At 41.8% G+C, this 15,451-nt stretch overlaps 1 protein-coding gene across 4 annotated transcripts in view; it reads right to left on the reverse strand.

Moving 5' to 3' along the window:
* Window positions 1–4,692, reverse strand: part of VIPR2 (vasoactive intestinal peptide receptor 2) — a 50,369-nt gene extending 45,677 nt beyond the window's left edge. For all 4 annotated transcript variants that reach the window (XR_014589998.1, XR_014589999.1, XR_014590000.1 and 1 more), the window contains exons 1-2: window positions 4,629–4,692; window positions 752–854 (exon numbers count right to left, since the gene is read on the reverse strand). Coding sequence is in view for 1 of the 4 variants with exons in the window: in XM_083860676.1 (XP_083716802.1) it covers window positions 752–854; window positions 4,629–4,673 (148 nt within the window). In the remaining 3 variants the exon portion in view is untranslated. The remainder of the gene's footprint in view (window positions 1–751; window positions 855–4,628) is intronic.
* Between the last annotated feature and the right edge of the window lie 10,759 nt (window positions 4,693–15,451).

A 15,451-nucleotide genomic window follows, 5' to 3' on the forward strand; every position in this document is an offset into this window, starting at 1 on the left:
AAACCCACCAAAAAAAAGCTCAAACCAAACAAAAGCCAAACACCTAACAAAAATCTCTACATCTACTATTCATCTTCCTTCCATTAAATTAAAGTTTGCAGTTGTTGCAATGTGCATTTTGGGTTTTCTGAAGTTCTGTATGATTTTTGTTGAGAAGGACCATAGGCAGTATCACTAGCTATGTATTTATCTTTCTATGCTGAAAGAAAATGAAAAGAATACAGTAACAGAGAGAGTTTGGGCTTTGGGTGTAACACAACTGTCCACTTTTCCCTTTGCATGACTCCATGGTCCTCTGGGTGTGAATCTGATCTTCAGTCTGAAACTTTGTCCGCTTGGGAAGCCCAGAGTTCTTTCCTGTCACTGGTACTTTACTCCCAACCACAGCTATGGAGAGATGTTTGGATTCCAGGCTTTCAGCTTTCCCTCAGAGTTGCTCTTTCTGCTGGTCCTGTCATCACTGGCCTGCAGCTGCTCTGCCAGTCAGAAAATACCACAACAACATCTCAGCACACAGGAACGTATTTGCTCCCAGCTGGTGTCCCAGCCAGGGCATTCTTTGCACCTGCACACCTCTCACCACATGCTTGCTGCAGCAGGACATTTAATGCAAAATTGCATAAAGTCTGAAAACCATAAAATCCCAAGCACAGTTCAGACAACTACGGAAACTGCAATCACAACAGTAAAGAAGGCAAAGAGAGAAAATCTTCAATATTCCAGTTTCATGTCTACATTACTGTTTCCTTACCTTTGTAGTCCACTGGCTTCGCATTCTTTAGAAGTTCCATGCACCTGGTTTCCTCCTTGTGAATCTCCAGCTGAAATCTGCATTCTGGATGGACACCATCCACCTGTGTCAAATTAACAAACAGGTTATGTCTTGAAACTAGAATTAAAATGTTTCACGAGAATGCAACTACCAATAATGAAATCCACAATTTAACTGGCATAGATTTCACCCAAGCATGTACTGGGCATTTTTCACACTCGATGCCCATTTAGCTTCTCACGCATGGACTTTTCAAAACAAAATGTTGAAATTATCTACTGGCTTCTTCCTGTAGCATCCATTTAGCTTTCTATAGTGCATTCCTCAATAGTGTGCCATCAGATCTTTTTCTCCAGAAAAACTCTGAGCTGTAACTGAAACAGGAGAATGATACATTTGCTTTTTTTCCTTTTCATAGTAAGTTAGGGAGCTGAAAGTTTAATACAAACCACAGAACATGAAAATTGACCAAACTTTATTCTCTTTGACTTGGTAAATTCTGCTTTTCTTCCCTTTTCTACCATGTATATTTTATCTTCTGAAGGCCCCAGTGCATGACTATTTGATTCAAGAAAATGCTAGACAGGAAGAAAACCCCACTTCTTAAAAACTAAAGCTTTACCTTTAAACTAAAGCTTTACCTAAAACTAAAACTATACCTTTACTGGTTCAAAGCCCTGCCCTCAGTTCTTTGGTTTCCAGAAAAGTTTATGCATGTCCATGGGAAAAGACAGGAATGCAGCAGCACTGGGGAGAGAAATGAGACCCTGGAAAGTTGTACTGGGGTCAGCTGAATTCAGAGAGGCAGCCAGAGCCTCACAGAGAAACACACGGAGTCCATGAGAGACCGCGCAGGAGAAATTACTGCAGGAGGTGGCAAATGGAAAAGCTGAAAATGTCAGTGGAGCTGATGGGACAGTTTGATCAGCTCAAATGAAATCACATCTTAATAATAAAATGGAAATATGCAGTACTTCAGTCATCCTCACACCTCACACTTGTGATTACCAAGAAAAAGGTGGTCTCTCTTCAAGTTTTTGTTTTTTCTTTCACATCTTTTAGGAGATATTTAATAACAGAATCTGGTAATGATCTCTGATGCATGACACAGCAATTTTAAAAAAATAATAATTAATTAAGCTGTGATTCTGGGCCCAGAACCTCAGATCCAGAGTTAGGACTGAGAACCTGGTGATGCTGCAGTGTCTTTGAGGAAAAACCACTTGCACAGCTTTTAAAAATACAGTGTAAGAACCATAAGCATAACAGCAGAGGCTGTTACAAAAACTCCCAAAAATCTGTCTCTTCTCCAAATGTCTCATTTCACCATCTACAACATCAGAACCTCACTTCCTCTTCCATGTCTTTTCTCTCTGTTGAGTATTGAAATTAGACATTTCAAGTGCAGAATCCTTTTAATTTCAAAGACACATATTTAACATAAATTAGGATTTCTAGAACTTGTAATTTAAAGTTTAGCATTATATTGAAAATGCCTACATTTTGTTGTGCATAATCTTTTTTGCAGATAGCGGCCATATAAAAGAAAAGTCCCATGTATACATAATGTTTTTAATAGCATTTTCCTTTCACAAAACATATTTTTTGGCTATTTTTCATTTCCAAGTGGAAACATTCAGTAACTGACAGTGGATTTCCTACTCGTCAAGAAGCATTACAATTACTGGGTCTTGGAAAGAAGGTTCAGTAAATAAAAATGTTAACAAAATGAAGGATAAGTCAAATTAGCTACGGCAATTAAGAAACCTGCTGAATAAACAACTTCTCTTTCTGGTACCTCTGAAATATCAATGATTAATAGCAGAGGTTAATTTGAAAATATATATTTGCTACCACCCAAAGGCAGCACATTACTTTTCACAGCTGGGCTACATGCTAAACTGTACTGTACTTTGTTCTAATACATCCAATTCATTCAGATGGACTTCACAAAGCTAAAGAGATTTAGGGTTCCAGACTACGTGGCACTGACCACCTCCCAAAACACATCAAGATTTTGAGGGCACTCACCACTTTTTAGGACTTGTGCTCATCCATCTTTCCCTCTTCTTAACCAACGACAGGTTATCCCTTGTCACCAATGAACACAGAGCCGCGGGTAAAGGTGCCCACTGAGCTGGAAATCCAGCCCAGGAGTCTCTCTGTGCTCTAAGCAGATTAACAATTTCTAAAGCATCTGGACCGGCAGTTTGATGGATAAACACTTCCTCTGACAAGCAGCTTACACTCACCTTCAACATGATTTCCCGACTTTTGGTGTTACACAGTAACAAAAAATTTAGAAGACCTTTTTTTGTGTGTGTGCATTATATCCATTATATCCATCAATGTAACTGACTTCTACAAACTACTTAAAAACGCTCTAAAACATAATGATGATAAAAGCAAGCATCCTAAAGAAGACTTCAGCATTCCAAATACTTTGTACATCGCAATCCCACTGTCCATACCACAGAGCAGTTGTGGATGCGGGGTTTTCCCCGCACGGTGACAGCCAGCGGTCTCCGGACCGCCCCGGGCAGCGCTCCGTGAAAACTCTTGGCAAAGCAGCGGCGTCCGCCGGCTGCGGGGAAACTGCGGGGATGAAGCGGCGGCTCCGCGGGGACGGGACCGCGCCCGGCGGAGCGGGGCCGGAGCGCCCGGGGGTCCCGGCGGGGCTGCGAGCCCGCTCCGCTCGTGTTCCCAGCCCGGGGACAGCCGGGGCCAGCGGGGGAGGCAGCGCTGTCCCGGTGTCTGTGCCGCTGTCCCGGGATGTGTGCCGCTGTCCCGGTGTGTGTGTGCCGCTGTCCCGGTGTGTGTGTCTGTCCCGGGGTGTGTGTGTGTCTGTCCCGGGGTGTGTGTGTGCCTGTCCCGGGGTGTGTGTGTGTCTGTCCCGGGGTGTGTGTGTGGCTGTCCCGGGATGTGTGTGGCTGTCCCGGGGTGTGTGTGGCTGTCCCGGGGTGTGTGTGTGGCTGTCCCGGGATGTGTGTGGCTGTCCCGGGGTGTGTGTGTGCCTGTCCCGGGGTGTGTGCGGCTGTCCCGGTGTGTGTGTGTGCCTGTCCCGGGGTGTGTGTGTGGCTGTCCCGGTGTGTGTGTGGCTGTCCCGGTGTGTGTGTGGCTGTCCCGGTGTGTGTGTGTGGCTGTCCCGGGGTGTGTGTGGCTGTCCCGGTGTCTGTGTGGCTGTCCCGATGTGTGTGTGTGGCTGTCCCGGTGTGTGTGTGTGGCTGCCCCGGTGTCTGTGCCGCTGTCCCGGTGTGTGCGGCGGGTCCGGGCCCCGCACCTGCCGAGCCCCCGCCCTGCGGACCAGCCCGGAGGGTCCGCACAGGCTCCTCAGGAAAGAGCCGCGGAGTCTGGGGTGGCAGCATTCCCTCCGTCGGGCTGTGCTCGGGGACTTACCCGCACCAGGCTCCAGCAGAGCGGCAGCAGGAGGATGGGCAGGGTCCTCATGCCCGCCGAGAGCCGGGCCCGCCGGGCTGCGCTGCCCCGCGGCTCCGCGGGCCCCGTTGGAAGGCGGGGAGCGGGCTCCGGGTCCCGCCCGGCACCATAAGGGCCCGGGGCCGCCGCACCTGCCCCCTCCGGCGCCTCCGCTCCCGGCCCGACCGCGGCCGTGCCGCCGCCGCTTTGCGCGGAGCTCCTCCTCTACCCCCCGCTCCTGCCCGCCCGCCCGTGTCTCCCCAGCCCCTCTCCTCTCCTCTCCTCTCCTTCCTTTTCTCCTCCTCCCTCCCGCTGCCGCCGGCGCTCCCCCCGTAAGAGGTGCGGATCGCTGCCCGGAGCCGGGACGCCCCCAGCCCATCGCTGTGCCCCGCAGGAGCCACCGCCACCCCCGGGCTGCTGCCGGGCACTGGATGCCTCTTACCCCTCTCTGCCCGCTCCCGGGTGCCGGAGAGCCCCCTCCTCCCATGACACACGCCCCGGGAGCCTGGGAGCCTGTCCGGCAGCGCATCGCTGCCCGCACTGGGAGCCTTGGCCGGAGACATCCCCTCCAGCCAGGCACGCACAAAAACGTTCAGGGGTGAGTGAAGGGATCCCTGGCAGCATCAGTCTTAGCACTGTGCAGAGCAACACCTGTATTACTATATCTTTCTTTCCTACAACAGGGTTTTTGGGGTTTTTTTGTTTTTGAGGTTTCAATAGAGAACCAAGAGTTTAAGGCAACTCCAAGTTATTGCCCGGCAGTTTACACCAGGCATGGATCTGGGTTTTGCCCCACAGAGCACAGAAAATACACAGTTAAGTGACATGTTAGCACATGTTATAGAAAAAGAAGCATTTATATATTGGCTTTCAGCTGAGAATGGGAATATATTAGCGTTGCCTTCCTATTAATTTACTGTGTGTTGTAATACAAGTAATTATGTATTAAAAGAGGCAGCATAAAACTCTCCTAAATAGCCCCCCAAAATAACCAGGTATAAGCAAAGCAAGGACACTTCTATGAAAAAAGCTAAAGAGAATTTTCATTTTTTAATGCATATACAAAAATTATTTTCATATATTAAGAAGAGATACCTGTTTATAACATTTTTGATCTCATAAAAAAGAAATACTGCAAACTAATAAACAGTAATATAACCTGCATGCTGAGAGCAGAGGGAAACATTAATGTAGAAAGAAAAACTTGTAGAATGGTATATTGTCAAGTAAAGAAAGTATTCTCATTGTAGCAGAAAGGAGTACCTCTTTGGATTGACTTTGATCTGTATATGACAGAAGGACTGAAAGGCCAGATTCACCTACTCCTGACGCAGCTGGCTTGCACAGGAGGCTAGTTATGCCATTAGCTCTGAGATTCCCAGGCAAGCTCTCAGGTCAAAACTCCTGACAAAAAAAAAAACATGGAGAACTGCACAGTGCAAATCCAGGATTCCTCCTCAGGCTCTTGGTTGAGACACAGGCAGTCTGGATGTGCTCCTCACAATTCCTTGAGAGCTATCAGTCTTTCCAAAATAACAATCTCAAAACCATTTCTTTTATCATTCACAAGAATCTGATGTTTTATCATTACTGCAAGGCTTTGGAAAATCCTTCCTGTCTTGTCTCTTTAGAAGTCCATTTTTGCCCTTTGTGATGGCTGGCATCCTGCTAAGAGAGCAGTCGTACTCATGAGTGGAATTAATACTTGCCAAGGCTCATCAGGTTCATCAGCAATAAACCCCAGAGCAGTCCCTGGGCAGAGGAGCCACCAGGCAGGCTGTCCCTTAGCTGGGCTGCCCCAGCAGCTGAGGACACAAAAGTTGCCAGACACCAGACCCCAGTGTTTAATTCTTTGAGCAAATGGTTCATTAGGCTGTTGAAGCTGAGTAGCCTGGGCAACCAATTAACAAATTACTGTTAACGTTCTCTGTAGAAACAGTCTTGGGAACTGTCATCATTATTCCTTCTGTGGAATGACAGAAACTAATATCTTGAGTATTAGTAGTCCACATATCCTGGAACTAGCAAAGAAGTTTTGAAGCTTGCATCTGTTCTATCAGAAGATTGTACACACTCAGATTTCTGTGATATTTTTTTTTTGTTTTCAATGAATCAGCATTTTTAGGTGAAAAGAAATATCATCAGTTATTTCTCAACCCTTTCCTCTGTTGCTGTTTCCAGTGACTCTTTGACATGAAAGAGACAGCAGGTGAAGGAGATGCATCAAATACTAATATTCTTGTTGACATATAGCTAAGTGGGGTTTTTTCCTAAGAAGAAAACAAATTCTTGATGGATGAAGTCCAGAAATCATGGTTCAAGTTCTTTTCACTTAAACATATCACAGTTTAGTGCTCTATTACAGCAGATGTAGAAGGGAAATAAAGAGCAGGAATGAAGCTAGAAAAGCTGTGGATATATAGAGGTAAATACAAATGAGACTGATACTCTTAATCAGCAAAGAACAGATAGGTTTTTGAAAGAACAAAGGAGTCACATAAATTTAGACAGAGTTGATTTGATGACATTTCAAAGAAGGGACTGTCAAATTAAAAGGAAAAATTTTATGGAGGCACAGGACTGCAAACACACAGAGAGAATGGAGTCCAAACATGGACAGAAATTCATCACAATAGAGGTGGTAGGGAAGTAAATGCATTTTGACTGAAATAAATATTATTTTGGATCAGCAGAGCCTGAGTGTTCCTCAGAGGGCAGTAAAAGTGGAAATAGAAAGTTCAGTGCCAGGCAATGGACACAGTGGCAGGCAGTGCCAAGGTACGGCAAGTTCTCTGCTCTCACGACACATTCAGGACCCAAAACCCTTTCTTCAATTCCAGTTGTTGGATGAGTCTGTCTGCCAAGGAAAGGTACAAGCCAGTAGAACTATAAGTAACAAGTACTTGCTGCCTGGCCATCTGTCTGTTCAGAATTCTCTAATACAGTGCTGGCAGTAAATGGCTGATTTAGACTTTCCACACTAAAGTAATGACACCAATTGGCTTTGAGCTCAATTCTTGTTTAAATTGTTGATGGAGTTCAAGATGCTTTGAAAATTTGTATTTTACCCACAAATCTTGTTCATGTTCTGTGTATAAACGCTCCAAATCCTTTGCTTTCATTGCTTAAAAGGAGTTTTCTTTTGTTCAGTCATCTAACAATTATTGCTCACATAATGCATAACATACAGTTGCCAGAAATACCTAAACTGCATGAAAAGTTTTGAAGGGTTTCCCTCAAAGTGTGTGTACAAGCCATCCTGAACCACGTGCCTCTTGCAAGAGTGGCTGTCTCTTGAGCTGCTCAAGCTGTTTCATGTGTTTTGAACTCTGCTTTCCAGACCACAGAGAGTTTATGTGGAATGCTGTACTAAGTCTCATTGCCAAAGGAGTGCTCTTCCTAGGTCTTCACACTTTTCAAAGACATTCAGTCTTCATCAGATATTCCTGAATCTCCCAAAGGCACTCTCTACTGTCATCCTGCATTTTGTTAGGTTGTTTGTTTGTTTGTTTTTCCTGCAACTCAACTATTTAAGGAAATATTCCATCAGCATTGGAAATAGATTTTAGAAGGGGTTTCCAGGAAAAAAATACTGGGACTAATGTATGTGCAGTTTGGATCTTTTGCACTGTAGAAAATTAAAGTTCTGTAAAATTTTAGTATCAGTAACTGTTAACACACTTGATCTTACTAAGTCTCTCTCACTGATCAGATAGAATACAACAAAGAAGGTTCCAGGCCTGAGTGAGGCAAACAGTATGTGTCCTGCTCATGACAATGGGATTTCAGACCTTGGGCACGCTCAGGGGACATGTGGCTGCAGCACCATCTTTTGAGAAGCAGTATAGTGATGCTATTGTCGAATCTTCCTACATCAAATATTGTAGCTGCAGTAAAAGGAGAAGATGAAATTCAGGTTCTCTGTGTTTTATCTGAAGATCTAGACGGTGTCCAGAAGTTCTTCTAAACTTTTGTCACCATTACCGATCATATTATGTCTCTATAGTCTCTTGAACCCTGCATTGTTTTCTATAGGCAGAGAAGCAACACCACACAGACAGAGAGTTTTCCAAGGAAAGGCTGTCCTCAAGTGTGCCTCCCTCAGCTTTTTCATTCTCCTCCCTCTGAGCATCCCCAACAGTGCCCTGCTGTGTTTGGGCAGGAAGAGTAGCTTTAAGATGTAGCGGAGGGTGCATCTTCTAGTGGTGAGGCTCAAACTGCTCTGCAAAATACTTTTTGGCAGTGGTCTGTGAAGTGGTAGTTTGCCAATACCAGCACATCAACTCCACCCCAACGCAGATATTCCCAACCAGCGACAGTGATATGAAGAACCCTCCAGAGTTGTCTTTCTGTAATGTGCAAGTAGCTTGGCTACACAAAGATGTTTCTGCAGATCACAAATACAAAGAAATTCAGTTAAAACAAAGACACATTTCTGTCTGCTTTTTAAAGTTCAGGAGTGCTGAATAGCTTGTTTAAAGGGATGTCTGTAACTGTGAAATCCTCAGTGATAAAATGGCATAGGGACACTTCACTAAGACACAAAATGTAGTCTACAGTACTTAGTGCAAAGTATGCAATTTTGTTCTTTCTCTCTTTCAAATTTAGAAGACTTCCATGTAATTTCAAAAGAGTGAGAGAGGTCCCTTTAGTATAACCAACATATTCAATTTCTTGTCCAGAGTATCCATTTTTTTAAATTTCCGTTATAATTCTTCTGATTTTTCTGATTTCCATTATAGTCAGATCCTTATTATACTCATTAAACCAACAGGCATTCAGTTACATTCACATGTGTAGGTGAAGTAGAATGTGATCTTTTAAATATATAGATTAAATTTAAAATCAGTAAGTTGGGTATTTGGCATAATCGAAAGCACATGGCCAATGTAATTTTAACTCTAATTTGTTTCGAAGCTCCACATTTGGTCAGTATTTTTTTTTTTTTTTTTGAGAGAGCTTACTGGACACGAAACCATCAAATCTTTTTCTTCTGATACACTGAGAAGAAAATTCTCCCATTTAGTTTTAGGGTTTTTTAATGGTTAGTTAGGATCTTTGGGTTTATTTTTATTTTTTTAAATATAATTTAGAGTAAAGGGTAGATCTTCTCAGAAAACTCTAAAGACAAAACACAAAAACTACTGAAAAAACTAACTAATAAAGTGACATAAAACACTTTAGAAGAATAGATAAGTGCAGAAGGGAAGACAAATGAAAAATAAAATACAAGTTGTGTTTATCAGAGGGAGTTAATACTAGCATGAGATGATACTTTACTGAGAAAAAGTAAGAAAATGTCTTTCTATATGAAGAAAAGTCATCACATTTTTTCTGGGTAGCTGTCAGAAATGTGTTTGATATGCTGCCATAGAAATTGCTAGTTGAATTGATAGAGCCTAATGAAGCATCTGTTTGGTTAAAATATGATTAAATAAGCCTGACTAATAACACTGATATATAAACAGGAGGAGAAAAGGAAATAGCAGTAAAGTTTCTTGGAGATCAGGATGGGGTCCTGTTTTATTCCTTTTAGTTATTATTTTCATTTTTAACAAAACAAAATTTGCTGCTGTTTCAAGGTGCTGTCAGTAGTAAGCAGTATCCAGGTAATCCTACAGAACTGCATCACCTAAAAATGAAGTCCTAAAAAGTAGTTGGAAATTTAATAGAGATAGATGGAACGCTGTGTGCTAAAAACAACAAACAAATGTTACCACCATAAGCTAAAGGGCAATAGCAGGAAGTCCTGTGCATGTGTCAGTGTGTGGCAAATATGAGTAATAATGTGACACGGCTATGAAAAATAGATGTGATCTCAGGACACATGGGACAGAGACTTATTGTAGAGTTAAAAAGTAATAAATGAGACAAGGTAACACAGGAAGGTCTAGTTGGGTCTTATCTGGAGCACTGCATCTAAATTTAGCAATCTGCAGTGAAGAAAGATGAATTCAACAGATAAAGAACATATTAATGAACACCTAAGGATTTTAGAGAATGTTTGGTTCAATTGCCTGTGGAAAGGTAAACTGAGATGAAATATGTCATCAGGAAAGGAGCTATGTAGTCTACAGGAAATTTGGCAGAAAAATGGGTGGATTAAGGAAGGTGAGAACAAATGCACAGATTCATATCCAGGTGGCTGTTCTAGACAAATATTTTAACAGTGAAGGCAAAGATTTTTTTTTTTTTCAAGATAAAACATGATCACCCAGTTGAAAGGATTTTGTACTGTGGCTCTGCACACCAACAATAGACTGTGATTTTCTATAGGTCTTTTCCAAGCCCCTATCCTACTTTGTCATAAATAGTCCCTCTCCAAATTTTCTGTCAAAGTTACTGTTCCACAGAAAATCAATTGCTGGAATTTTTTTTTCTTTTTACGCAGAAGTAGTTTTCTATACAGGGTACACGCCTTTGTGGAAAATTCTATTTTTCATCAAAAATCTGACTGTTTTTGCCAGAAATACAAATATTTGGCTTTTGGATAAATATTTCCATTTAGGGCTTTTCAAAACAACAATAAATTTTGCTAGAGGGGAAACAGAAGTCCCTACTAGGCTCTACTTTCTGAAGTTTTTTTGTTCAATGGAACCTTTTATTGGAGCAGAGCAGATTTTAGGCAAATTTGGAAAAACCGCATCTGGACCCTCATTTTTTGGTAATCTGGGAGTATTTGTATGAGGAAACCTGCACTGGCCTCTTCTCCAGAAATAGGGGAAAATAAAATATTTAGATTTGTACTAAAGGATGATTGGAAAAAGAGATGAAGAATCCCAGCCATCACTAGTCTTGGTAAAGGGAGAGAGGGAGAACTGCTTTTATGTAGTCAAAATATTAGGTGCTAGTTTTGTATTATTTTAGATCTTGGAGTAGAGCCAAGTAAATGTATAGTGAAGTTTTAGTCAGAGTAAGCTGGAGTTCAAAGTTGTTTTGATTGTCAAGTTTTTGTATTTTTAGGATAGAACATTGTTTACACTGTGGTGGGGGGTTTTTTTGACACTTCAAGAAGAAGACTGAAATGCCTTTGAAACTAAGAACATCATTCTGTCAAAAAACTTTGACTAACCATGAGCCTAATGGATATAAATAAAGCAAAAATTTTAGAAAGGAGATGAGATTTCAGTGTAGTTATCAATATGAGGCTTGGCTTCTGTTGCTTAGCTCAAGCCTACCCAGGAGATATGAAAAGAAAAATGTCATCATTGATGTAATCAAACTTTTAAGCACTCTAAAATTACTGTCTCCATTAAGAGCAAAGTGACAACACTGTAAATGAAGCCTCATTGTCCAGTGTAACGTGATCTGAATGACACTCTGATCAGGAAAGGATTATTGAGGCTCGTATGAAGAATTTTCCCATGTAACAGGAGGGTAAAAGAAGTACCTATTGACAAAACAAGCCCTTGTAATCCACAGGAATGTTCCCCAGACAAAATCAGTACCACTCACTTCAGGTCCCAAGTTAAACAGAAAACACCAGAGAGGCAGGAAAAGGCAGGGCAGGTTGTGCTGGTGGGTGAAGACAGATGGGCATTCAGGTAAGCAGGTGTCTCTCTGGGAAATGCAGCATTAGGAGCAGAAGTGTCCTTCTCTAGATTTCATCTTTGGTACTGTGTCTTGGATTGAGGTGAGTTACCTGGTTTGAAGGTGATTAGAAAGAGCTGGAAAGAAAATGAGAGCCAGAGCCATGGTGGCAGAGTGGCCCAGCTTCAGGGGGACACAAGGGGGATGTCCTTGAGCAGAGAGCCTGGTGGGTTGGACAAGCCAAAAGTTGTGTGCTCAGACCTCTCAGGCTTATATAACCATGGATGCCTACATTTCCCACTTTCTGGAAAAATGGATTTGTTGCTATGATATTACAGAGTTACAAATTTGTTTCTGAACAGATGAAATAAAGTGCTTGCAGGCCCTAGATGCTTGCATTTTCCTGGAAAATGGGTGTCCATGGACCAGATCTTTCCCCATATTTCCTCAATCATTCTTTCACAAGTGCTAACTCAATCCTGAGAATGTAATTCTGAAATCTCTTTAGCTCTGGTCCTAGGGAAGTGCTGAGAGTCCTTGGGTTTGTGCATCTGCACTGGCTATTGAGAAAGCTCAGACTGCAATCATGGAACCCTCAAGAGAAACTTGAGTATTGCCTTAAACCTTCATTTGCGGCCCAGCCCTGTTCACCTTGAGATCAGTGGCAATAGTCCCATTGGCTTCAGCTGGGAACAAAATCAAGCATTTGGCTGTGAAACCATGTGAATTCTAGTCAAATCTAAAATTTCTATAAATCATGCTGCTCTTTTTGAGGTGAGCCCATAGCTGGCTGGGCTCACAATCACCAGAGGAATGATGGCACAGACCCTTCTTTTTTAAGTATCCTACATCAGCCATAGTGTGGGGCATCTCACGTACTGGGGGATGATGTGCGATAAATATGCCAGTAATTAGCTACCTCAGTATCCACAACTGAAATGCCAGTAGAACTTTTCCCCAGTTGCGATGCTGTTTTGGACTGAGAACCTAGAAACTGATTACAGAAGTAATTTTCCTGTCTTAATATATACTGTTTTTAATGGAATTGTGCAGAATGATTAGTGAGAGGCAAATGTCAAAACACCAGACAGAAACTGACTCACCAGTCACAGGATTTAATATTAAGGTCAGGCTATGGAAATAACAATGGCTCTCAGTCTTTATTATCTTGTGCCTTATGCAGTGATTTACATTGGAGAAAAATGACTGGAGTGGATATAATGTGCTAATTTTCCAAATTTGGTGGTATTTTACATATTCCTTCCACACTTGTTAGCAATGACACAGGGCATAAAGCAGTTAAAACAAGACAAGAACACAAAACAAAGGAACAAGCTCAGAATGTCCTAGAAGACTATTATGAGCAATTGTCTGCAGGGATTTTAAGGTTTACTCTTTCTTTCAGGCAGACTTGAAATCTTGACATTCTGTCCAAATAGAGCATAGCAAGAGCACACACAGTGCACACTTTCCCTTGCTAGTCATTCCACTTTCCCCTGCTTTTTCTGAATACATTTGCATGTGCCAATTGGTAACAAACCTTTAATGTTGATGCTTTTTATTTGAAAAACAGCTTTCATCATGGAGCTTTGATTGCATGGACTGCAATGTGGTAAATGAGCTTCAAATTACATTATGCTTGAACTAACTGCATCTGCTCACTACAAGGATCTCAGTCCACAGTGGCACAGGAAGACATGAAAGGTTGTCAGGTCAAATGCTGATAACAGCTTTTATGCAGTACTAAACTTAGATGTTAATGGTACTTGGTACTCTTCTATTACTGAAACAGCCCCAAACTCTCACACTTTGTAAGCCTTTGTAAGTTCTGCACCTTCACTGCCAGTCATCACCCTGTGGTTCTGGTTTCTGTTTTGGATGTAGAATGGTGATGAATTACAGGCTTCAAAGTGCCATCTACTCATGTTCTCAATTTTCGTTATGTTTGATTATCCCAATGTTCATTATCATGAGGCCTTTCTGCACTGTTGTCTATCTGCCTTGTGCTGGCTGGACACTAGATAACATCAGTAGCAATTTCACTGTTTTTCCTCAACACCTTCTAGGGTCATTTTTCAACTCTCCCTCATCAAGCCATAATGATAACTTACCTTGGGAGTGCAATGTTTGGTCAATATATGGATTTTAGAATAATCAGTGGTTATGATTTTGACTGCAGTAGCCACAGTAACTTCAGTACTACTTAATTTTGAATATATTGTTCATAGAGGTCACTTACCTACTGAATTTGAAACTAAAAGCCTTTCGGTTACTTCTGAATTATGTGTTTCTGAAAATTAATGGTATGTTTTTCTATTCTCTTGTAGGTACTCTGAAATATGAAGGGCTTGCCATTCTGCCAAGGCCTGAGTGCATTGATTATGTTAATGCAGGAGGGACAAAATATGCAGGTGTGACACTGCAGAAATGATGCATAAGGGTAAAATCAAATTCATGGGGGTAATACAAACTTAAAGAAATAGTCAGTTGATCATGGAATGGTCCAATCCAGTAAATGTCCATGGAATGATAAAATATGGAAAAGTCTATAGGATGATACTCAACAGTCTGTGATTTTCTATGGAGTGTGATGCCCCTGAGCCTCTGGGTTAAAGAATAAATGGTGTCTCTGTGTAAGGCCTAAATACTGGTATAACTTTCAAATATGGTAGAAGATACATAAACAAGAATTCCACACCTCTTATTTTCAAAAACAAGAATTACATACAGAGGAGGAAGCTCAGTTAAAGGATAGTCAAAGGGTAAAGCCCTGGCAATCAGCAGAGGCTCTTCAAATTCAAATGGGAATTCAGGCCAACTGCATGCCATTCTAGAAAGAGAAAAAGGAATCCAGCATGGCTGAACAGAAGGGTAGGGAAGGTTGCATCTTTATTAGATGCAAGAAGTTTCAAAAGCTGAAAATGTGCCCAAAAGAGAATAACCAGAAAAATCATAAATCTCCATATAATACACATGAAAAAGCAGGACAGGAGATGAACTTCCAAATGGCACCAGTACTAATAAAGCGTTTCTCAAACACATCAGAAGCAACGAGCCTGCTGGAGCACCAGTATAGCAAATAGAGGATCAATATGCATAAACATTTTTAAAGAAGAATAAGCCTTAGAAAAAACCCAAATGGATTCATTCCACCTGTGAACACAGTGAAGGAGTGAGTGTAGAGAGCTCACCATGGCAGAACCTTGATCATAGGTGATGTTTCAGAAAAATCTGTCTCTAGTTAAGATTTTGGTAGAAGTTTATGGAATAAAGAGACAAGAAGAACAGTAACTACTGTTACTGGCAATATTCCCAAAGGATCTTAGATGAATTTCCAAGTGAAAGAACTGAGCTGCAAACTGAGCTGCTAATAGTGTGTGATGTTTCACTTGAATCTTTGGTACAGAAAGTTGGCAGTGAGATAATATGATACAAACTTTTAAATGGTATTCCAGGGAATGTGTATGGATGTCATGAAGATGAATAATGTAAGTTTACTGATACTCTCAATACAAAGATTAGTTAGGACATGAAATTAAACTACCAAGTTACGTTTTTCACACAACGCACAGATGATGTTTAGACCTTTCTAGAGGATGCTGGTTGCTAAAAATTTATACAAAATAGAAATTGAGCAAATTACTGGAAGGAAAGCCCACAGAGGGTAAAGTACAAAGATATTACCACTGGCTTAGGAAACATTTTAAATGAAAATCACTGGATTCTGGGAGAATG

Source organism: Zosterops lateralis (assembly GCF_965231275.1).
Source record: "Zosterops lateralis genome assembly, chromosome: 1".
Taxonomy (NCBI): Eukaryota; Metazoa; Chordata; class Aves; order Passeriformes; family Zosteropidae; genus Zosterops; species Zosterops lateralis.